We start from the raw sequence: 25,773 nt of genomic DNA, 5'->3' as shown, positions 1-25,773 counted from the left end.
AATGCCCATTGCTTCCTTGAGTGGTGCAATGATATAAATAGATGAACAATGTCAAATGAACATATGGACAGTAAATTGCCAGCAACTGGCAAGACCTGTACGGCATGCACAAGTGTGAAGGGAATCTTTCACAGTCTGTGAAAAATCTGCTTAAAAGTGATTGCAGAAATTTGCACAATTATACGGTCAGTTCATGTGCTAAACAACGTTTGCTAAATAATCCACAGTGTCCAATGAATTACACTGACGACTAATTTAGGATTGTCTGTTGGGCTTACATGTAGCACATTTTTTGCACACTGGAATACACATACGCAGAAAGAAAAGAACAGGTACCCAAACTGCAATTGCTTCAACTCAATAATTAAGGCATTCTCTTGTTCATTTTTCAGGGCAATACTTTGGCTAATCAAGATGTGGAGGAGCTGGTGTTGGACTGGGGTGGACAAAGTGATAAAAATCACATAACATCAGGTTATGATCCAACAGGTATATTTTGAAGTACTAGCTATCAGAGTGCTGCTCCGTTATAGCTTTTGCTATAAATTCTGTGTCTTATGGTCCTGCTCCACAACAACCTGATTTAACTAACCATAGTCAACTTGTCTGGTTTAACATTTAAACAAAGTTTGGCAGTTAACTGTCAAAACGTAGTGTATTCCAGAGTAGAGGCAACACTTATCCCACAGTTCATTTGCCAAGCAATCAGCATTGTCCTCAAAATATCATTTTCTGTTCTTGATATTTCTTGCATGAATTTTCTCATGCGGCAAGATGAAAAGCTTCAACAAAATGTCTCTTTCAGCAATAATCAAATACTTTAAAATGCTTGCTGTGAAGTAATTCAAAGCAAAATATAATTCTGTTTACGTCTTTAAACTTACTTTGAAGAGTTAATTTTCATCACAACAAGATCCAGTTCCACTTACATTATGTCAACACATTTTTTTTAAAAAAAACTACAGCTACAGAGAGTGCCATTTTAAAAAAAAATCACAGAACAGAAGTATTACTTGTGGTGCTTCATGGCCTTTTTTACTGAAGTTCTGAATGAAATCCACAAGTCCGTGTACTACAGTCCTTACAGCTACCATTGCATTCTCTAGTTGCTCCCATGTTGGAGGTGCTGCATCTTAAAGACAAAGACACAAAACATGTTTTCCTACAACATGTAAAACAATGTCTATAATGTATTAAAGATTAATCAGTTGTGCTGAAGAAGTGTTAATTCTGGTTTTTAATCTCTTTGACCATGGAAAAGTTCAAAAATATATTTTCTGGCATTTAGTGGCACCTCATCCGAATGGCATAATTCTGGAAGGCGACCATTTTGATTATTCATTGCAGAATCATCATCAATCCTGTTTTACTCTTAGTGCACATCCAACTGGGAGAAGCTATTCGAATAATGATCAAGAATCAAAACACATCCTGGGTAAATGCCAATTTTAGAATCTTTATTGCTGCTCTGGCAGAACTCAGCTAACACAAGGGACCAAGAATCAATTATAGCATATTGTGGACAGACTGGACCACAGCCATATTGTACAGTGCTCCATCAAACTGAGCCAGTTATTCAATTTCTATTGTAACAAAAATGTTCTAAAGTGATAAAGTCAGTAAAGACAAAATACAAAATACCAACCCATTAAAATAGTAATGTGCAGTTTATGAAGTTAGAATCAAGCAATCTAAAACACTACGCATGGCTTAAAAACACAATGTTACGTCACAGCAGTGAACCACTCTGCTAATTAAACCAAACACAGAAAAGCTCACCATGCTTTGCAATCTGTTAAAGTATGAGTGACAGAGAACTACCCAAATTCCACTACTTAAAGAAAAAAAAATAAAATTCTATTCTTTAACTCCAAAAGAGAACAACTCTTAAACAACTATTTACAACTACTAAGCCTCCTTTCTCAAAGATTTGTCATCTAGCTCCCACTCTATAACAATACACTGATCCTATAAAGCCCCTATTAAATTTCCATCACATCAATTTTCAAAACTAGACCGCAGTTGTCCTCTTTGGGTGATGACTCTCCTCTGTTTGTAGATCTCCCTGGGTTGTCTTCGGTCTTCTGCTGCACAGATTTTTCATATAAAAGGAAGGTACCCTTCAGAGAGAGGATTTGCGGACATTCTGCATGACAATGGCAGATGGTGCTCTTTCTCTGGCTAACTGTCCAAAATACCTGCTTTTTAATGGTGTACTTTCTTTGAAATTCAATCTTCTTCTAGATTAGAAATGTTACAAATTCATACATACCTGGGTTAGGATCAATATTAGCCAGAAGTTCAAGATGGGATCGGAGTCGGTTCAGGTTAGCTGGATCTGTTGTCCGTTGTAGGACAATAGTCAATTCCTGTACACTCTTCGCAAAAGATTCTGGGGATTGAAGCTTGATACAAGGAAATAAGGGTAAAGAATGGCTTAAAATAAACAATTAAAATATGGCTTAAGTAACTTATAAACAAAATATTCAATTACACAATTAATTTTATAGCAAAGACTTATCAGAAACTGTACTGCAAGTTTAACCATTACTAACAAATTCATGAAATTTCATGTCAGACTTTTTAAAGTATGTCAAAAGTATAAAGCTCAAGAAGTGTCTGCAGCTGCATGCCAAAACGGTAAAATGACAGACTACATTAATTCTAAATTGGTTAGTTTCCTTCAGGTTAGCCAGAATGACAACATATACCGTACAGGGACTGCATGTAACACATGCCTTTGCAGCTCTGTGAATATTAATAAAATTATTTTGGAGTAACATTTCTGTCTCTATTGAAATATCATGCAAGTGATGATTAAGGTAGAAGGGTTTTTTCTCTATTTTCAGCCATTATTGCAATTATATATTCACATCTTTGATGATATCTAAATGACTTGTTCTAAGCATTTTCTGAAAAATGAGTTATCACTCAATGCATTTCAACAGGAACATTGAATCTCTGTTCTTGCTCAGGCTGAACTATTAAGAAATCAAGAATTTAAAGCCAAACTATGCAGTCAATACCTAACAATGGATACAAAGGCCACTTGGGGGCACTTATTTACTACTATACCACATTGGGCATGCAGTTATTATAGGAGCATGATAATCAAGGTTGAAAGCAAAAAATTTCCAGCATTGAAAATGCTGACCAATTAATAATCAGCAGTTATTAATAAATCTGACATACAAAAATTTAAATACTTTATAAATGACATCAAACTGTTTTGTAAAGAAATAAAGAAAGATTTATGGTAGGAATTCATTAATTCTGCCTTTAACTAACATTCTTTTCACAAACCAAATATTTTTCACATGTTAAAATGGCTAAATGATGTTTTTGTAAATATGTTCTGAGCTAAAGTCGCATTGCAATGTGAACATTCCACTAGGAAAAAAAAGCATCATTTACAAGTTTTCTGCAACAACTACCTTATCAATGATAGACTGCATATGTGATTTATGTGCCAAATCTCCATACAAAAGAGAAGACCATTGCTCAGGGGAAATTCGAAGTCCAGCCTCCATGGCAATATGAACAATCTGTGCATCATGCTCCCTGCGCAAAGCTTCATAAGTACGAAACTCTTCTTTCAGTTGCATCAGAGAAGAGTCTTCATCCCTTTTAGTAACCTACAGAGAAACAGTCCACAGTAAGAAAGAAAACCATAGAAAAATTTAATAGACAAGATAAATCATTAAACGAGCTTCGTTATTGTTCTTTCATCACTCAATGCTGAGTCAACTATGTTTATAGCCAATCTAAATTACTGCATTTAGGAAAAACACATTGCCCTCAAAGGAGATGCAGTTTTGAAAGGGCTAGATCATCTAAAATAGCAAGTCAAATTGAACAGACTACACTAGTATTCATTTAAATACAGAAAGGAGGGTGCGAATGTTGCAATCAAGATTTGTAGAATATGTATTTGATGACAAGAGACAAAGAGAGACAGTCCAGAACAAGAACAAAAATTAAACTTAAGACAGTAAAACACATAGCTGCAGAGAGGACAAATGCGTAAGCTATGATTTTCCAAAATTCCTTAGACTCGAGTCCCATCACATTGGAAGCTGATTTCCTATAAGAAAGGAGAGAAAGGCAAAACTACAGGGAACCAGTGGACAGTTAAACTGACAGTCATTGGAAAAATGCTGGTATCTATTTAATAATAAACCTTAAATGTGCTTCAAGTATAGTTGATTTGAACAAGTAAACATGATCTTACAAAAGGCAATCTTGCTCAACAAATTGTGGTGTTACATAAGGGAATATAGACTTAGGAATATTAGATTAACATTCAGAGAGAATTGGTTAACATGAAGCAGAGAGTGGTTGCAAGCAGGAAGTTCGTTGGCTGTGACTAGTGGAGACCCTCAAGGGTCAATGTTGTGGATTTAGCGATTTATCTATTATTGATTCAGAGGAACAGGGAGTTATGTCTCCAAGCTTGCTGATGGTACAAAACTAAGTGGAAAGGCATGCTGGGAAAGTACAGACACCAAAGAGAGATAGATAGGCTAAGTAAGCATGCAACAATGTGATAGATGGTGCAAATCAGAGGAGTGTCAAGCTGTTCTCTTTTGTTGCAAGAACAGAAAAGCAGAATAAATTTGAAAAGGTAATGAAACTCAAACGCTGATGTTCTGATAGACTTGGATGTGCTCATTCAAGGAACGTGCAAAGTTAGCATACATGTACAGCAGACAATTAAAAACGGCTGTTGGCCTTTATGCAAAAAAATTAGAATACAGAAATTGTTGAGCAAAATTTGTACAGGGCTTCATGCAAAGTTTCACTAGTTTAGTTATCCACATTTAAGAACGGACACCCCTGTACTGCAGATGGTACAGCAAGTTCACAGAATTTGCAACTGGATGAGGGGACTGTCCTTTGAAAAGAAGCTGAGCAAATATTCTCTGGATTTAGAAAAGAGAGACAATCTTATTGAAATATAAACAAATGCTGAAGAGGTGTGTTTTTGCTGACTGGAGAATCCAAAACACACCAGCATAAACTCAGGATAACCAGACAACCAATTAAAACAAGTTTAGGAGAAATAATTTCATTAAAAGCCTTATGAATGAAGATATATTATCACAGAAGTAGATGGATTTTTGATATCTCAGAGAGACGATGGATACAAGGAGCAGGAAAGAAATTGCAGTTGAAGCCCAAAGTCAGCAATAATCATCTTGAATGGCCGAGAACACAACAGATAGTATGGTTTACTTCTGCTCCAATTTCTTGCATAAAGCAAAGCCATTAACAGGCAAAGGGAGCAAGCATTTCTTCATAGAATACTGAACTCGTCCTTACAGAAATGGTGTTGAAAACAATTCAATTAAAAGATTTTAAAATAAGAATTGGTCATTTTTTTGGAGGCCATGGATATTAAAGAGTTACAGGATTAAATTGGGATCAAGATACAGATCAGACATGATTAAACTGAAAAGGTGCTTAAACAGCTGAATCACTTACCATCATTCCAATATTTCCTTCCAAAATTTGCATTAATAAGCACCAACAAATAGTTTATCAGGAACCTTATTCTATTTAAATAATGACCATTATTGAAAAGCCTAAGTTTTCAAAATAAGCCATTATGGATTCTGCTTTCCAGGCTAGGTTGAAGACCAACTTGAGGCCACAAAATTTAATCTTTATTTACAGCACTGCATTTGCAAAAGTACCATTTTTAAAATGGTCAATTTTTCATCTGTCTGCACCAGGGATAGTAGCACCATTTCATTTAATAGCAAAACAAAGAAAATAAACTTACAAAATAGCTGACATTGTTATCATGAGGTGGAAGAGAAAATAATATTCATGTAAGGTAACAATAAATAGTGCAATTTTAATTTATGACCTTTCAGCAAATTCACCACTTCGAATGCTAATCTGACATGTTTATATTAATGATTAAAATGTGCTCAAGGCTTACATTAACGTAATGTAATAAAAGGCTTGACTTCCTTACAGCAAATTCATAATCTGATGGAATATTGCATGCAATTCTAGTCTCCTTCCTATCGGAAAGAAGAAGTTGTGAAACTTGAAAGGGTTCAGAAAAGATTTACAAGGATGTTGGAGGATCTGTGCTACAGGGAGAGGCTGAACAGGCTGGGGCTGGTTTTCCCTGGAGCAGAGGCTGAGGGGTGACCTCACAGAGGTTTACAAAATTATGAGGGGCATGGATAGGATAAATAGACAAAGTCTTTTCCCTGGGGTCAGGGAGTACAGAACTAGAGGGCATAGGTATAGGGTGAGAGGGGAAAGATATAAAAGGGACCTAAGGGGCAGCTTTTTCACGCAGAGGGTGGTACGTGTATGGAATGAGCTGCCAGAGGATGTGGTGGAGGCTGGTACAATTGCAACATTTAAGAGGCATTTGGATGGGTATATGAATAGGAAGGGTTTGGAGGGATATGGGCCGGGTGCTGGCAGGTGGGACTAGATTGGGTTGGGACATCTGGTCGGCATGGACGGGTTGGACCAAAGGGTCTGTTTCCATGCTGGACATCTCTAGGACTCTGAGGAGAAAGTTTTTTTTTAAAAAACTCAGGGGGGGTCAAGAGATTAAAAATCAGAGGGAATATCATCATATGCTGATTCCCTGCATCTTCTGGTGATCAAACTCAATTGTAGCACAAGCAAAAGCGCAAGAACTGGTTTCCAACACCCCTTTCCTGCAATGAGAAGGGTTGGCTAGTTGAGTTAGCTGGATGGTTGGTTTTTGATGCAGAGTGACACCAACAGTATGGGTTCAATTCCCGTACTGACTGAAGTTACCATGAAGGACTCTCCTCCTCAACCTCTCCTCTCCTCTCCTCTCACCTGATGCATGGTGACCCTCTGGTTAAACCACCATCAGTCACCTCTCTATTATGGGAGAGCAGTCTTATCATCTGGTAAGACTATAGCGAAGTAAGAAAAAAACTCCTTCCTGCAATGTCACAGCATAAAAAGGGGTGGTGAAAATTAAAAACAGAATTTAAGAAAGAGCAGAGAGATAGGTTGGACAATGATGATGCTTGAGAAATTAAAGTCAGGTGCATAAAATATCCAACTCACTAATGCAATTATAGTTAAATACTTGAAATAATACACATAAAATTTAGATTTAGGGAAAAATAAAGAGAAAATAAAATTGGGTAAATAGAAACAAAGATTGTACCTTAAAGCATGAAGCACGGTACAAGAGTTGTACCACATGACCAATACTAGTTTTGGATGCCTGAGGAAATCGTGGTTCCAGCCTTTGAACAACAAAAAGAACCAGCACTTTCCGAGAGAGTGCTGACCCATCTTCCAATGCAAGTAAGACCAATTTAAGAGCTTCTTCCTGCATAGCTGTCAAAGGAAAATGGGAAATACAGCATTATAAGTTGGATATATGTAAGAATTCTAAAAGGATACTGATTTGTTAAGATGTCAAGTTATATGGAACACAGGTAGGAAGATGAGGTACAGCTCAACCTTGGTCTAACTGAACAATAAGCCAGATTCGAACAGCAACGCAATGTTCCAATGTATTTATTTAATCTATACAATAAAATATCAACACACAAGGGAATCAGCTCTCCATCTGGAAGGAATGAAGAACCAAATTATCAAATGTTTCAAACCCATTCAGTCACACAGAAAAACAACACTTCAAATATAAAATCACCCTCAACATGGTCAAGTAGATACTGTTAGGCAACTTACAATACCTATCCTGAAAACACGCTAACCCATCATTCACTATTAAAATAACAGGGAGGCTAATGTCACTCACCGTTTTGTGTGTGCAAATATTACAGAAACGTCAAGCAAAAAGATGAAAGTCAGCAAACACAAAAAAATCAAAAATTACTGCCCAAATATGCTGTGCCATTGTATGCGCTTTATGTTTAAAATGATATTGAGCTTTCATTAGCATTGTGATAATTATATCACCTTCTCTGGCTTACCATGGAATACATTGAAACCACTGCACGAGCATGAACTGATATTGCTACAGAAAGTTAGAGCTGGTCCAGTTCCAGTGGAAATCTGAAGCAAATTTAAATGACTCTAAATTAGCTGTCAAAGATTCCTTTACAACATTCTCATCATAAATTAACCACTCTACTACCAAAAAGGTAATTATTACTTTCCAGGTCCCCATTGCTTCAGGTTTTAATTGTTGCTGTATACTTTTTTAAAGTGAAATCTAAAAGGGTCAGACTATATTTTTGTGCTCAAGTTTGAGGGAATTTGAACCCAAAGCCTCCCAATAAAGGGGAATATTACAACCAAATGACATCTAACAATGATATACACGTACCTTTAGTTACAAGACAACAAACTTTTGGTAGGAATAACAATTCTGAAAAATATATTCTTCCTTACCACTTACCTGGTCCCAAAAATTGACAACCTCTGGCTCTCACTGCTGCCCACAAATTGGCAGATAGCTGCTGGGGATTCTGATGCTGCAGAATGAGCTCAGTAACTGTCCTTTCTCCCAGTGATCTTGCTGCCCGCATTGCTCGAACACGCCCTTCCTCCTCTACCAACTGACAGTTAACCAAGGTAACCAGTTTTCGTTGCATTGGTCGACTCAGTGCACTCTGATTTAAACTTGCAACACCTGAACAATAAGTTAAAATTATCAAATAAGTTAGAAAACTTTTGAAGCTCATGTTACTCATAGATGATATTTTGGATACTTCACTTTCATGAATTTAATAAACAACAAAAATGCATGCTAAACATCAATATTTTAAAAGGAACTTATGAAATGAAGTCCTCAACAATTCAATAAATATCAACTTTGACATGTGAAAAAGAGGCAAATGATTACCACTATGGAAAAGATTGTCACATGCGATAGACAGAAGCTGGATTTTGCTCTCATTGACAAAGAACTTCTGTCATGAGAATTTCAGCTCTGGCGTAGTGTAGTGGTAGTGCAACTACATGCATTATTTTTCAGCAGGCATTCCTAGAGTGGAGAAGCAATTATGTCATCAGGCCGGCCAAACAGCAAATCACCAAGTAATTTTTCACAGTCCCCAAGAAGAAACTAAAAGCACTTTTAACTACTACTTTTTAGAAAAGGACAAATCAAGGATTAGAACAGAGACATGTGGTGAAAGTAAAAGATGATATTTTTGAAAGGTTACCAGTTTTTTGAAATAATTTACCTGGCATCCTCCATGTTGCTGGCCTATGGTTTAATCTTGCTATTCCTACTGATCTGAATTTCCATACTTTAAACACTCCTTCTTCCCCCATTCGTCCATTACCTCTTCCCTTTACAACATTGACTCTTTTGCTTTCTCACTATCCCGCCTACTCCTACCTGCTTTTCCCTTCAGATTTGCTTCTTACACCTCTCTAAACTGTACCATATTAGTTCTAAAATATGTCACACTTGTTATGCTTCACTGGGGTAGGGCACTGCAAATCAAGTCCTGTTATTCCCAGAGGCAACCCAAAAATTAAAGGCTTTAAAAGAATATGCAGACTTCTCCAATTTACCTGTGTTTTAGATCCAGGTTGACAGAAAGCATAGGCCACTTAACAAGAACTACTATTTATTATAAATAAATAAATTCTAACTATAGATAAACAAATCATGAACTGTTAACAAACCTCAGTTTTAATTTTAATCCCCTCAAACCTCCCCTCCGCGCACACAGACAGAGACAAACAGATTTTTAAAAAAAGGTGCAATGGGTGGAGGGAAAGACTTGGAAAGTAGGTCAGTGGTTCCTGTCCACCAAGATGATCCTTTTGTTGATCAGACCACTGTTTTACAATATTCCTTCTCCAGACACTTTCACATGTTTGCAGGAGACATGGTGTGACTGGTTCACATTTATAAAACTCTCTGATCTGTTAAACATTACAGCAACTGATGAGGGGAATGAAGGTACGCTGGAGATGCTTTTTATTGCAAAGCAGAAACACACTGGAGGCATGATTGCTTCTGAAATAGTTAATATCAGGAAGAGAAATTAGCACCACCCATTGTTGATGTCAAATGGACAGAGTTCATTTGAGATTGTCAGGGAGAGATGCAGAAATATTCATGTAACAGCATAGTTTACAGAAAGACAATAAATAATTTATTGCTTACTTTAGTTAATTCTCAAAATTTCTAGTATCACAGGAGGTAAGTCAGCTCCATTTGCCCATCAGATCTCCAAATGAGCATCATGACATTCTCCTGCCTTTTCCCTGTAACCCTGCAATCAAAACAATCTAATGCTCTCTTGAATACCTTGATTGAGTCTACCTCCAGCACAGTTCCAAACAGTGCATTCCAGACCTAAATTGCATGCTGAATGAAAAATTAGTTCCTTTTGTAAATTACTTTTAAAATCTGTGCTCTTTTATTCTTGATGTTCTCTCTTCCTCCCTATTACTAGGCCAAAAGTAATTGATTGAATCATCCAAATCAAATCATACATTCTGACAGCAGTGGTTACAAGGCAAAAACAGGCTCTCAGGTCAACGGAAGTTGTGACATAATACACCATGGTCAAACCGATATATAACATTTATTTTTAAGCTGGAAAATTGCTTTTTGCAGCAGAGTGCATTTTCTGGCCTCTGCCTCTCCCCCATCCAATTGATAAAACCACCATCCTCTTTCAAACTCAAGAGATTTTCTAGGCCCAACAAAAGATACATTTTGCTAACTAGACCTCATTTCCTTCTCCCAATTATCCCTTTATTTTTCTTCTACTCATTTACCTACTTTCCCTTCCAATCTCTATTAATTGGCCTGGTCTAATTATTCTGTCTTCTGAGTCTTTATCTGACTCAGCACAATAATGCCCTTGGTCTTGTCACCAACTTCAGTATCATGGATAAATAGGTAGTAATTCATTAAATATACAGGAATAAAGAAAATTATAGACCGGTTTACAGGAAACTAATCCAAGTTAACCAAAGTATCCTAAACTATTTCAACTGCTTAATATGATTGCACAACACAACAAAAAAATTCCTCTTGAAACTTAGTTGTTACCAAATTTGGGATCGACATTGTAATTACATTATGTGTTCATATAGCTGAATCAAACAAGTACATTTCCAGCTATGTAAAGAGGGTGCAAAACAGAGAAAGGAAAATCCACTTTCACAATTACTGTTGCAAATTTAAATTTGTATTACATACCCTTTCCTCCACTAAGAGGTTTCAAGTAGAGTGCCAGCTCTTCCACACACTTCTTTGCAACCTCATAATGTTTATTTTCAGTCAAGTTACTCAGGTTCACAGTTTGCTGGTCTGGGACCTAGGTAGTTACAACATTATGTTGACAAGAATTCAATAGCATAAAACATTTCAATGCTGCAAGATTCAAAAATGTTCTTTTTCAGCAGCTACACCAAACTGAATATTAAAGTCTATTCTAAACAATATTATTCAACTAAAATAACTCAGTCGAAAGTGTAGTGCTGGAAAAGCACAGCAGGTCAGGCAGTATCCGAGGAGGAGAATCGACGTTTTGGACATAAACCCCTTCATTAGGGATGTCAGTTCTCTCCTCGGATGCTGCCTGACCTGCTATGCTTTTCCAGTACCACACTCTCGACTCTGAATTCCAGCATCTGCGGTCCTCACTTTCTCCAACTAAATAACTAAGTAATACTTGGTTAGCAGAATAATGTGCATGCTATTATTACAAGAATACAAGTTTAGCATATATAAAGTCAAAATGGATACCATTATAAAGTGAATGAATGAATGTCATTTGGGAAAACCCAAATGGAAGACTATAGCTAGAAATTCTATTTGAAGACTGAAAATATAATAGAATAAAATGTGAATAAAAGCATTATATCAAAGGCTTATCTTCTATTGTGATTGATATTACAAAGAGTAATATAACATAATAAATTGCCATTATGAAACAAATCCTAGGCAAGTGAACCAAATAAAATCATGTAATATCCAGTAGAAAATTTATATGATTCGCTTTCATTCTTGCTAAATTCTGTTTTGCTGGTCAACAGAAATAGTGATCAGAACAATTTCTTTTGTATTTCTATCTGCTAACCAAACAGAAGAACAAAACTCATGGATAAACTAAACCTTTTCCACAACAATTTGAGAATGTTACGTATTCAACTTTGAAAAAAAAATGTGGCAGTAACAGTTGGTCATAATAGAAAGAACAATTAAAGCACATGCATCACCATTCAAGATAATAGCTGATCAGACTGTAACCTGAACTCCACATTCTTCCTCAACTCGATAACTTTTCACCCACTTATCTACTAAGAGTCTACACACCTCTACCTTAAAAAAAAGTTCAAAGCTTCTGCTACCACTGCCTTTTGAGAAGAGAGCTCTAAGATCAATGAACCTCAAAACAAATACCACACCTTAAGTGGACAACCTTTTAAGCTGTGATCCCAAGTTCTAGATTCACCCACAAAAGAAAAATCCTCTCTGTATACCTTGTGAAATTCACACAGGATTTCAAATGTTTCAACCAAGATGCCTTCTCCTATTCTAAATTCCTGACAAACGTCTAACCTGTCCAGACTTTCCTTATAAAAACAATCTGCCCATGCCAAGTATTAGCCAAGATGACTTTCGCTGATTGATTTAAAATTTATATCCTTCTTTAAATAAGGAGACCAATACAGCATACAGTATAATTGCAAAATAATAATTCTGTTCAATTATACAACATAGTATCAAGAGCAGAATGATTCATCTACATTAAAAGAGAAATAAAATGAAATCTTGAACAAAGTGTTTTTTTATACTGATGCAGTCATTTCATTCTCCTGCCTGGAACCCTATAATTAAATTTTTAAACACTGGATTTAAGCTTTCAAAAATAGTGCCATTGTAGTTAGACCTTTATCTGGATAGATGATTCCATATTAGTTACACCATAACAAAACAAACATTTGTATCCACACTTGATGCATCCTGAATCTTTGTTCACGAAAATCTTTGAGATGAACTAATAATTAGATCACCACAGAGATTTAACAACCCAACATTGGTTGATGGCTGATTTAATCAGATGAGTAATTCATGTATAATCAGCACATGTTGACGTATTTAAAAACATTCATTTTGGAATCTAAGTTCAACAATTAGTTAAGCATTTATTGCTACAAATCAGATACAAAAGGTTCAATTAAAATGTGAGGAAACCTAAGCATTTGAAACAGTGTAAGTAAAACTTACCTGTGCACCGACTAACTGCAGAAGTGCAAAGTTCACAGGAAGAACATCGATGTCTGTGTTGATGGCAGTCTGGTCAAAGGGACATGCCTTGCGATGTAGTTTGTTCAGACATGTTTTACAGACAGTATGCCCACAGCCCAAGCTGATGGGTTTGTGCACGTTCTCATCAAATTCATTGTAGCAGATGGGACAGGAGAGGAATTCTGTCCACTGTGATGCTTGCACAGGCATTCTGAAAGTTGGTCTGGGTTCTGTTTCAGTGCTAATGGTTGACTAGCATAACGCTATTGTACTGTCAGAGATTTAGACAGCTAGAAAAAAGAAACAAATACAAGCTTTCAGTTAAGCTTTCACTTCATATCTTAAAAATAAAACTTGCCAATTTTCCTTACTTATCCATCTCCATCACTTCAAAGGTTGGGTTTGCCACAAGGAAAAAAGGTTAAGATTTTTTAAAAACTGTGGGGTTGAAGAAATACACTAGAATGCATACACAATATGATCCTGGTGGCAGCACTGGGTCATTTGTCTCACAATATCTATTTAGGGCTACCCTTAACTTTAAAATAATTCTCCTTAGTTCTGGACTCAACCACAAAACAGTAAATATCCTCCCCATGTCCACTTTGCCAAAACCATTCAAGATATTATGCATGGCAAACATATCATCTCTCATGCTTCTAAATTTTAGTGGATAAGCTTAGCCTGTTTAATCTATCCCGTCATAAGATGGGCCACTCAATCCAGTATCAATCTATTAAACTCCCTCTGAACCATCTTTAATGTATTTACATTCTTCATTAAATAATAGACCAAAACTAATCAAGTGTCCAAATTGCAATTTTATCAATACCCTGTATAAACTGGAGCACATCTTACTATCAGATTCAATTCCTCCCACAATAAAGGATAGCATTCCATTAGCATTCTCGATTACATGCTGCACCTGCATTCTAACTTTATGTGACTGACGCAGTAGAATACCCAAATTCCTCTGAATTCTGCAGTTGTTTTCTGCAGGTAGTTCTTCTATAGTGCGATGGACGCATTCTTGTACAACTCAATGTTATAGAAAAGTTGCACTAGAGAAACAGCACCTAGTGTTGGCAATGTAATTGTGTTACAGCCACATACGCTTTAAAAGTTCGCTTTTTAGAAATAATATCCCCTATTCATCAATTGTGTTATAGTGAATTCGCATTAACAAAATGCGCATTATAGCAGAACAACCTGTATTTAAGTAATACTCTGCTTTTCATTCATGCCAAAGTGAACAATTGTACTCCAATGTGAGATATATACACCTGCTTATTCAACCTTCACAACATACTTTCCTACCTTTCTTGGTGTCATCTACAAATTTACCTACCATGCCTTCGCTCCCCTCATGGAAGTAATTGATGTAAATTCTTAAAAAGTTGGGGTCGGTCCTCCCTTTGAACATTTTCTTATACTATATTTATTCTGAGTAGCTTGAAATATCCGTTTAAATGTCTGCCACTGCATCTCTATTGAGCTACTCTTTAGCCCATTATGTTAATTCATTCCAACTGTCTCAGAATTCACGCCCACATAATTACCAGTTTAAGTGAAGTACTCGCCTTGGACACAATTTTTTCCCGTAGAAGCTGGATACGAGATTCAATTGTGTTGCATTTGCTGCTAACTACAAATATTTCAACTCCAAGGTCATTAATTAACCTTGCCACATTACACAAATTTAATATACCCAGCTCTCTGGTCAGTTGCAAAATACATACTCTCAAAAGCATTCTATGAAGTCCTCATCCAGGTCACTACTGCCAGTCAGATTTTTCCAATTGACATTTAGAATAACGTCACCGAGGAATAATGCCATCCCTTTATCACAAGCATCTGGTATTTCTCCTTGTGCACTTTCTTCTCACATTGCGGTTATATAGGGGCCCTATAGGCCATTCCCCCATGACTCTCTTCTCCAACACAAATATTCATCTCCTCCCAAATTGATTCTACAGCCTGACAGCCTAAACTAAAGTCATCTCTAACTACTGATCAAATGACTGATTAATAGCGCTATCCTCCACCTTTACTTCTGTTCCTATTCTTCTTGAATATCATATAAACCTCAATATTCAAGACCTAATTTGTGTCATTCCATACCCATGTCTCTGTAATGGGCATCAGATCATATTTATTTATTTCAATGTGTGCTATCAATTTTACTCAGTTTGTTATGAACACTAAGGTTTTCAGAAACAATCCCAGCATATTCAATGGGTCAGGCAGCATCCAAGGAGCAGGAGAATCGACGTTTCAAGCAGAAGCTCTTCATCACAAATATCTGCATTCCTGATGAAGAGCTTATGCTTAAAACATCAATTCTCCTGCGCTGCGGATGCTGTCTGACCTGCTGTGCTTTTCCAGCACCGCACTCTGATCTCCAGCATCTGCAATGCTCACTTTCTCCTAACATTCTATGTTTTCTGGATAAACCAAAAGACCAATGACTAGAGTGATATCTCAGTATGTCAGAGGTAGAAGGGACTCTGGTTTCAGTCCAAGTGTCTCTTCCTTACAAGGAAACAGGTTGGTGCCAGTAGACATCTGACCAGAGGAAATAGGACACACAAAGTCAGGAGTCTCCAGGTATCTTCTCAAAGAACTCCAACAGATTGATCAAACACTATGCCCTTTCACAAAACCAAAGATGACTGACTGATTACCTTGAAATTCTCCATGTGTTCTGCTATATAGTTTCTTTAATAATAGATTTGAACATTTACCCTGTGACAGATGTCAAATTAACTGGCCTGTAGTTTCCTGCTCTCTGACTCTCTCCCTTTTTGAAAAGGATTTACATTTGTGATTTTCTAATCTAATCAAACTTTTCCTGAATCTAAGAAATTTTGAAAAATTAAAACCAACTCAATTATCTCACTGACCACATCTTTTAAGTCCAGGGACTTATTGGCTGCAGGAGAAAGTGAGGACTGCAGATGCAGGAGATCAGAGTTGAGAGTGTGGTGCCTGAAGAACATAGCAGGTCAGGCAGCATCCGAGGAGCAGGAGAATCGATGTTTCAGGCATAAGCCCTTCATCAGGGATGGGCTTGTGACCAGGGGACTGAGAGATTTATCTCAAGCCTCATTCCTGATGAAGGGCTTATGCCCGAAATATCAATTCTCCTGCTCCTTGGATGCTGCCTGACCTGCTGTGCTTTCCAAGCACCACACTCTTGACTGGTTAGCTGAAGCTCAACAACTTGCTCTGTACACTTCCCTGGTGACTGCATTTTTTCAGTGTCCCCTTTGCTTTCATTTCCTGATTTACAGCTATTTTTAGATTGCTTCAGATGCTTCTACAATGAAGACCAATGCAAAATATTAAAGTATAATTAATCCCCACACTCACTTTCTAGAAAAAAAAGCCTAATTTTAGGCAGACACAGAAGTTTTCATTTAAAGGGAAATAGAGGAAAAAAATGTCAACTTATATAAATTTGTAGCAATTTTATTTGATAGAATATAGACCTCACAAATGTCATGACTTTAAGGAAACCATTTACAGAGCAAAAATTGAAAACTTTGTGCAATCCTTGACTAAAATTACAAGTTTATGACATTTCAAAGTATGCACCTTAATGCAGAAGTCAATTCAATTTCAATTTAGCTTCTTCATTTACAAATAAATAACTATCTTTGAAATTTGTCAGTGTTGCATCCCAATCCTCTCTGTCAGAAGGAAAGCTTTTTATAAGAACCACTGTATTTTTCCAATTTCCCTCACCAAACAATCCTGGGGTTTTCCAGAATAAAACTGCCACTTCAGTATTAAATGTTTAGTAGATCGACACTGATAACTTGAGCAAACTTGGAACAGATCCAAGTACGATAAGCTCTTTTACATTGGCTATTTAGTCCAAAAGAGGGGAGTGGTATTAATATTATCTTAAATCACCAACAAAACAATTATAATGCTAATATCTTCAGGATTGGCACATGTTAAGAAGATGTTTTTGTATAAAGAACTGAAACAATTCCACACAGATGAGCTCAAAATGTTAGACAACAAACAAAAATTTTTAAAACTGGTTAGAACATAGAACATAGAACATAGAAGAATACAGCGCAGTACAGGCCCTTCGGCCCTCGATGTTGCGCCGATCAAAGCCCATCTAACCTACACTAATCCACTATCCTCCATATACCTATCCAATGCCCGCTTAAATACCCATAAAGAGGGAGAGTCCACCACGGCTACTGGCAGGGCATTCCATGAACTTACGACTCGCTGAGTGAAGAACCTACCCCTAACATCAGTCCTATATCTACCCCCCCTTAATTTAAAGCTATGTCCCCTTGTAATAGCTGACTCCATACATGGAAAAAGGTTCTCACTGTCAACCCTATCTAACCCCCTAATCATCTTGTACACCTGTATCAAGCCACCCCTAAACCTTCTTTTCTCCAATGAAAACAACCCCAAGTGCCTCAGCCTTTCCTCATAGGATCTTCCTACCATACCAGGCAACATCCTGGTAAACTTCCTTACTAAAATGGCATAACCAATCACTTCTTTTATTTAGGAGAGTAGTAAGCTACAAACTATTTTCAGAGTTAAATTAAAATTAGCCAAGCATGTTTAAAGAAAAAGAATCAAAATTTCAATCTTGTATTTATGGGTTCAAGTTCTAATGTTGGTAGCCACAATGACTTGCTCGTTGCGTGATGGCATGAGATTTTGCTTTGTTTCAAAGTCAAGGGATCGAAGTAGAAAATAAAGGAAGAAATTTGCAAAGTCAACTTTGGATTGAGGGGAGGGGAGAAGATGAAATGAGGAAAAAAATTATACACTTCCAGAAGAGTCGAGGAATTAGAGGTCAAATGTCCGTACTAAAGTACCCTGAATTGTTAATCATGCTTACACTGAAAATCCATCTAAGCATGCAGATCTGTATTTTGTGCATGGTTTAAACCACAACACACCCCTTTCCGTATCTTCTATCATTCCAAAAATATTTCCACACACATGCAAGCTTAAGGTTGTATTACTGAAGGAAACGCAGTCTCTTTAATTAGAGATTAAATTATTCATGCAACCTGGACAGTATTTAAGTAACACATCCTTCAAAGTTATGAACAGACATTACATCTTAAAGTATACAACAATGTCAGTGATCATAGATTACCACAAAAATTAGGTCAGCACTCTTGCATATTTTGAGTTATGAGTTTAAGACAATGTTAACTAAAATTTTAGTCCAGAGTCCACAAGTTCATTTCAATTTGCTTCAACTCAATTCTTGTGGGTCCGATTAAAAGAAATCGAGGAGAGGGTTTGTGATGGAGATGAGAGACTATTATAAATATAACTTATTTGAGAGTTTGGATTTTGAACTAATTTGAAGGTTTTAGTCTGTATGTATGAAGGGATTTAATGATTAATTTGGCAGCATTTCTGCAATGATGATTTTGTTTCTTAAATATAAAACGACACTCCCTGGATTAATGATGGTAATTTGTATGCACTGGGAGAGGTTTACAAGTGGACACAGTAAACATTAAAGAGCATTAGCTTGTTTACTGCTTAAGGATTTTTTTGCTTGGGGAAGAACATACACCTTGGAAAGATTGTTTTTCAGTTCGGAGAGGATCTGTTTGAAGTTAGAGATTTGAAGCTGCTCCAAGAGAAAGGAGCTAATTCAGAAAAGTTAGGCAATAGATTACTTCAGTGTAAGGATTTTTGGTTAGAACTCTTAAGGTGTTATTCAGAGTAGAAAGAGACAGTCCAAACTCAGTTGAGTAACTAATCAAGGAAAAGGCTGTCAAGCGATGGTGTTAGTAAATACGGAATTGCACTTTTATAGTGCATTTCAAAATCTTTCAAATTGTGGCAACTATATAGCTTGGTTTATTCTATTTCATTTTTTTCAATAACAAACTTCCATTGTAAAGCCAAACCTGTAGCATTGCATGCTTACATTTTAGTGAAAATCCTTGTTAAATGAAACAAAACAAAAAATATAACTTCACAAATTGGATTGCAGTCCAGGATCTGACCTGTCGAACAACAATGTGCTGAGATCATAAATCAAAACAAAGGGCAGATAAATCCACCAAAGCCAGGGATCTGGATTAAGTTTTATACAAAACTAGGTATCACAATTTATAAGAGGACACATTCAGTCAATATATCTTCAAGACAGCTCCATTGTACTACTAATGCCCCATTTAAAAGAAAATCCCCTTCCATGTCACAAAAATTCTGCTCATATGCATCTCTGAATGAAATGCCCTAACATTCATTTATGCAAAATAATCCATGTTAAGTGAAGGCTTCGTGTCTCATGTCATACAGTACCAGTGAGTGAGTCTAGAACACTGGATCATTGATATACAGAGGGACGCTGACGTCTAAGTCTAAGTCTCCCTGAAAGTGGCAATACAAGTGGATAAGGTGGTAAAGGCGTCACATGGCATGCTTGCTTCCATTAGTCAGAGCACTGAACGTAGAAACTGGCAGCTGTGTAACACTGTAGTTAGATCACAGTTGGAGTAGCGTGTGCAGTTTGGTCACCACACAACAGCAAGGATGTGGTGGCTTTGAAAAGGGTGTGAGGAGGCTGGCCAGAATGGAGTGTAGCAGCTTTAAGGACAGCTTGGACAAACTTGGATTGTTTTCGCTAGTGTCCAGAGTCTGAGGGGCAACGGATAGAAGTATATAAAATTATCAGAAGCATGAAAAAGGGTGAAAATGTCAAATACGAAGGTGCATTGTTTTAAAGTGAAAGAGGAAAGTTTAAAGAAGATGTGCAAAGAAAGATTTTTTTTGTTTTACAGTGGATGGCACAGGTAGTTCTCCTATTAAACACGATTTGTTTGTAAGGCAATTTGTGAATTGCCAACCATTTTTAAAAATAAATCTTGGCTAATGCTAAAAAGGGAAAACAAATTGACCAAGTTATAAAAGAGCAAACTGGTTTATTAATGTTCAATGGGGGAAAAAAAAGACGGTCACTCCTAATCAATCTATCTGAACTTTTCAGGCAACTACAAACTCAAATTACAGCAAACTAGGACAACAGTAACAGAATTAAAAGAGAACTTTTGCAGAGTGGTGAAATAAGTAGACTCACAGTACATGCAATTTAAATCCAGGTACACACAATGACGTATTTTGCTTGGAAGAAAAAGAAGAGGCTAAGGAACTCCCTGGTGCCTTGGAAATGGTGCAGAAAATTCAGAAAAGGGGAGTGTAACCAGCAGGAGGTTGTTCTATACATTGGTACTAGCGACATGGGTAGGGAAAGGTATGTGGTTCAGCACTGAGAAGATGGGAAACTAAGCAGGAGGTTAAAAAGCAAGTCCTCAAAGATAATAACTGTACTACTACCGGAGCCACATGCTAGTGAGAGTAGGAAAAGGACGATACAGCAGATGAATCCATTGCTGATGCACTGGCAAAGGCAAGGATTAATTAGGGATAGTCAAAATGGTTGTGTGCATGGGAAATAGTATCTCACTAACTTGGTTGAGTTTTTTTGAAGAGGTGACAAGAAGTATTGCTGAAGGCAGGGCAGTAGACATTGTCTGTATGATGTCAGCAAAATGTTCAACACGGTTCTCCAGGGTAGACTGTCACATGGGATCCAGGGGGAGCTAGCCAATTGGATACAAAATTGACTTGAAGGTAGGAGACAAATGGCGGTGGAGGGTCGGTTTTCAGACTGGAGATCTGTGACCAGTGGTGCACCACAAGGATTGGTGCTAGGTCCACTGCTTTTCGTCACTTATGTGAATAATTTGGATGTGAATATAGGAGGCATGGTTAGCAAAACTATAGATGACATCAAAATAGGTATTGTAGTGGATAATGAAGATTGTCTCAGAATACAATGGCACCTCGATCAGATGGGCCAATGGGCTAAGGAATGGCAGGTGAAGTTTAATTGAGATAAATGTGAGGTGTTGCATTTTGGTAAGGCAAACCAGAGAAGGACTTTTATCGTTAACATAATGGCCTTGATGTTGCCAAACAAACAGACCTAGGTGCAGGTGCTTGGTTTCTTGAAAGCGGAGTTACAGGTAGACAGGGTGGTCAAAGTGTTGGTACACTTGACTTCATTGGCCAGAACACTGAACACAGGGGTTGGCACATTGTGTTACAACTGTACAGGACATTGGTTAGGCCACTTTTAGTATACTGCCTACAATTTTGGTTGCCTCTCTATCAGAAGGCTTTTGTTAAACTTGAGAGGATGCAATAAAGATTTACAAGGATATTGCTGGACTGGAGAGTTTAGGTTATAGGAAGAGGCTGACTAGGCTGGGGCTATTTTCCCCTGGACATTATAGAGGTTTATAAAATCATGAGGGGCATAGTTAGGGTGAATAGCGAGGGCTGGGGGTGTCCAAAACTAGAGGGCTTGAGGGCATGGGTTTAAGATGAGGGGAAAGATTTAAAAAGGACCTGTAACTTTTTCCACACAGAATGTATAGAATGAGCTGCCAGAGGTGGTGGTGGAACCAGGTACAATTACATTTAAAAGGCATCTGGATGGGTATATGGATAAGAAAGATATAGAGAGAGATATGGGCCAAATGCTGGCAAATGGAGCTAGGACAGATTGGAATGTCTGGTCGGTGTGGACAAGTTGAATCAAAGGTCTGTTTCCCATGCGTATGACTCTACAACTATATGGTAAATTTTTTAAAACAAGAAGATCTAGCAGCAAGATCTCAGAATATACATGCACAAATCTTTTGAAGATGGCAGGATATATCGAACAGGTAATTAAAAAAAACCCTTGGGATATCTGGCTCTACAAAGGAAGTACACAATAAAAAATTGTTATCCTGCAACTTTGTATCACTGGCTAGGCTTGGATGAGTTTGGTATATTTGATCCTTCAAGCCTGCTCCTTCATTCAATATGATCATGTCTATTCATCCAACTCAGTGTCCTGTTCCCACTTTTGCCCCATACTGTTGATTCTTTTAACCCCAAGAACTAATTCTAACTACTACTTGAAAACATTCTAAGTTTTGGGATTCAAATCACTTCTTGTGGCAGAGAATTTCACAGACTTATCACTATCTGTATGAAAAAAAAATTCTCCCCATCTCAGTCCTAAATGGCCGACACTGTATCCTTAAACTGTGATATCTGGATCCGGACACCACAGTCAGTCATTAGGAACATTTTTGCTGTATTTATCTATTCTATCTGTAATGGAATTTATAGGTTTCTATGAGATTCCCCCACCCACCAGTGAATATCGTCTAGCTGATCCAGTCTCTCTTCATACATCAGTCCTGCCATCGGAGGCATCAAGTCTAATAAACTTCCTTAGAAGTCTCTCAATAGCCAAAATTGGACACAATACTCCTGATGAAGGGTTTATGCCTGAAACGTCGATTCTCCTGCTCCTCAGATGTTGCCTGACCTGCTGTACTTTTCCAGCACCACACTCTTGACTCAATACTCTGGTCACACCAAGGTCCTGTACAATTGCAACTAGATGTGGATGCTCCTGTACTCAAATTCTATCATTATGAAAGCCAACATGCCACTTGCCTTCTTCACCACCTGCTGAATTTACATGCTTATTTTCAGTGTCTGGCATACAAGGGCACCCAGGTCCAACTGTACCTCCACCTTTGCCGACAGACCTTCGTTCAGATATTAATCAACATTCCTGTTTGTGCTACCAGTGCAGACAACCTCACATTTATGCACATTATACTTCATCTTTCATGCAGTTGCCCACTCACAATTTGTCCAAATCACAATGAAACACCTATGCATCCTCCTCACAGTTCACTCTCCCACCTAGAGGTGTTGAAGATATTGCACTTAGTTCACGTCCTTAAATTATTAACATATATTGTGAATATTGTCAAGCACCAATCACTGCAGTACCCCAATAGTCACTGCCTGCCACATGGAAAAAAAACTGTTTGTTCTTTCTTTGTTTCTCATCTGCCAACCAGTTCTCTGTCCATGACATTACATTATTCCCAATCCCATACAGTTTAATTTTAAATGCTCTCTCAGGTAGTACCTTATTGACAGCCTTCTGAAAGTCCAAGTAGACCACATCCATTAGCTCCCCTTGTGTTAGTTACACCCATAAAAAGTAGATTTGTCAAACATGGTTGTCCTTTTGTAATGCTAGAGATCGATTATAAAATATTTAATAGCACAGCACTATTTCCCTAGTGCTCTTGTAAAAGATTAAATCTTAATCTTAAAAGATTAATCGACATCTTAAAAGATTAAATTGGAATATCTCTCTGGACATTAAAGGGTTAAACTGCACTAGCTGAACATCCTGGAAGTGGGTGGGGATGACATTCATGCTGGAATGCGAATGACTCCCATTCCAATTAGACAATCGTTTGCTATTATTGTCCTATTATCAAATCAAACCATCATTCAATCTCTTCCATTGAGAAATGCTTTCATAGCCATCCCCCGAAGCTAGGTACAGAGGAACCTCGATTATCCGAATGAGATGGGCAGGCACTATTTTGTTCGGATAATTGATCATTCGGTTAATCAATTTCCTCTGTGGCTCGGAGTTTTCTGTGAAGTCTGCTCCCCATTCAGGAGACTAGGCAGCAGCACACTGCATGCAAGATCCACCCGCTGTCCAACCCCCCTAATCCTGTCCACCCCCACCCCCGTTTCCTGCCATCCACCCCCACCCACCGTCCAATCCCCGTCCATGGCCCCCACCCGATCCCCCCTCCTCAGTAATTTAGAGACGGTGCCTTAACTGTCCAGGACTGTTCTCAGCAGCAGTGAGCCGAATTCGGTTTTGTTCATTGTACTTGTAAACAAAAGATGTGATCAGGGTTGAAACAACTCTTTGAAGTCATGTTTCTATCGGGACCTTGGGATCTCCTTCAGATAATCAGATATTTGGATAATTGATATCTGGATAATCGAGGTTCCTCTGTACATCACACGTACATTGTCTTGGGGAATCACCAAGTCAGGAAATCGCCTGCATAATGATTCCCAGGATTAGGACATTTACATTATCTCGGAGGATGATCTCATCCTACCATTGTACCGGAGGTAACATGTCGTAATGGGGGGACTGGCCAGAGTATCTGCAAGCATTACCAACTGACCTGTATAAAGGGGATGTGTTTTCTTTGCTCGGAGCCCTTTTAACTCGACTTTGCACACCTGCGAAGAGGGTCAAAAGGGGTCACCCAGCTTGTACAAGCTTTAATAATGTTAACTGTATGCAGAAGTTGGTGTGTGCAAATTGCACCTCATTTGAGAAACCTTGAGAAAAGAACCTAACATATGGTAACAGCAGTGGGATTCTAACATACATGGAGCTTCCAGATAGACTGAATAAACAATCGTCTGAATGTTGGTTGCATGAGATGGATGGGCCCACAAGGTAAGCTTCACTTTGATCGATCTCTCTCTCTCTCTCTAAGCTAAACACTCAGTTGACCCCTCATCTCCTGGGACTCAGTGGTGACAGAATCTTTGAGGTAAATCACACAGAGTCCTTTGCACAAAGACAGTTAAATTGGGGTTAGAGTCCCTGTGAGAAGTAAAGTGAAAAAGAGGTTAAAAGTCCTCTCGGGAAAAAGGAGTTTAAAGTCCTCAACAGACACTAGGTTTGAGGCTCCGGAGTATTAAAAAAATGTTAGAACTTGGTACTTCTTAAAGTTATCTTTACGCCCACACCTCCCCTTAGAAATACTTTTAGGGCAACATGGCATCACCTAGAAAGGGGGAAGAAAGTGGAGGTCTGTTCAGATCCTGACAGTAAAGTGCATTGACTATCAGGGAAGCTTTGTCTGGGTTTCTGTCATGGGAGTCTCAGTTTCTGGGCTGTGGACTTGACACTGCAATTATTTCTTCTGGGGAGAGAGAGTTTGGGCTGTGGCGCCGTGTGGTCCGCTGCGAGGTTTTTCTCTTTGTGGGTGTGATTTCGTTGGGAGGGGACAGCTGGTTTTCTTTCCTTTGCGACCTCGTCCGGTTATGGCTTGTCATTCCTTGGTCCAGTTTTCCACCGAGGTGAGGATGTTTTAGTGATTTTTTTTGTGTGTGCGCACCAGAGAACTTTGGGAATCTTGGACCAATGCTTGTGTTTTTTTTCTGTGCCGTGGTGGTTCATTGGGAGTCTGTAGATATGATTTATTTTTGTCTGACTCTGGTATGGATCTTTTGGGGCTAGCTCCATCTTTTTGACTCCTTGTTTTCCATTTTGTGCATGAGCACCGGGTGAGGTGAACTGAGAGGCATCTCAAAAATGTACATTTTTCTCCCCCCTCCCCATTAGAATAAGAATTCTGACCAGAGGCTCTTCAAAAAATAATGAGAAACACTGAAATTAAGGTTGTACTAATAAATTGGGTCCGGGGGGGGGGACATTTCAATGTAAATTGTGCCATGCTGCGAGCGTTTGATATTTAAATATTTTGGTTTGTTAAAATACTGGTTCAGAAAATCCTTTTAAGTAACTGTTTTGCCGTGTTTGAATCAGGATCTCAATTCCCTGTTTTGTGGACTGTGTAATCGGGCAGATTTTGTTTTTACATTGAAATTGTACAACATTAGAT

The 25,773-nt window shown here is 37.9% G+C and overlaps 1 protein-coding gene across 6 annotated transcripts in view; it reads right to left on the bottom strand.

Moving 5' to 3' along the window:
- rc3h2 (ring finger and CCCH-type domains 2) overlaps positions 1–25,773 on the bottom strand; it is a 125,668-nt gene that overhangs the window by 53,990 nt on the left and 45,905 nt on the right. For all 6 annotated transcript variants that reach the window (XM_072565720.1, XM_072565725.1, XM_072565724.1 and 3 more), the window contains exons 3-9: positions 13,196–13,506; positions 11,162–11,279; positions 8,387–8,620; positions 7,181–7,356; positions 3,435–3,635; positions 2,273–2,405; positions 1,014–1,132 (exon numbers count right to left, since the gene is read on the bottom strand). In XM_072565720.1, the coding sequence (XP_072421821.1) occupies positions 1,014–1,132; positions 2,273–2,405; positions 3,435–3,635; positions 7,181–7,356; positions 8,387–8,620; positions 11,162–11,279; positions 13,196–13,426 (1,212 nt within the window). In that variant the 5' untranslated portion in view covers positions 13,427–13,506. The remainder of the gene's footprint in view (positions 1–1,013; positions 1,133–2,272; positions 2,406–3,434; positions 3,636–7,180; positions 7,357–8,386; positions 8,621–11,161; positions 11,280–13,195; positions 13,507–25,773) is intronic.

This window comes from Chiloscyllium punctatum, chromosome 49, assembly GCF_047496795.1.
Source record: "Chiloscyllium punctatum isolate Juve2018m chromosome 49, sChiPun1.3, whole genome shotgun sequence".
Taxonomy (NCBI): Eukaryota; Metazoa; Chordata; class Chondrichthyes; order Orectolobiformes; family Hemiscylliidae; genus Chiloscyllium; species Chiloscyllium punctatum.
The sequence above is the reverse complement of the archived record's forward strand: the minus strand, read 5'-3'. Positions and strand labels throughout refer to the sequence as shown.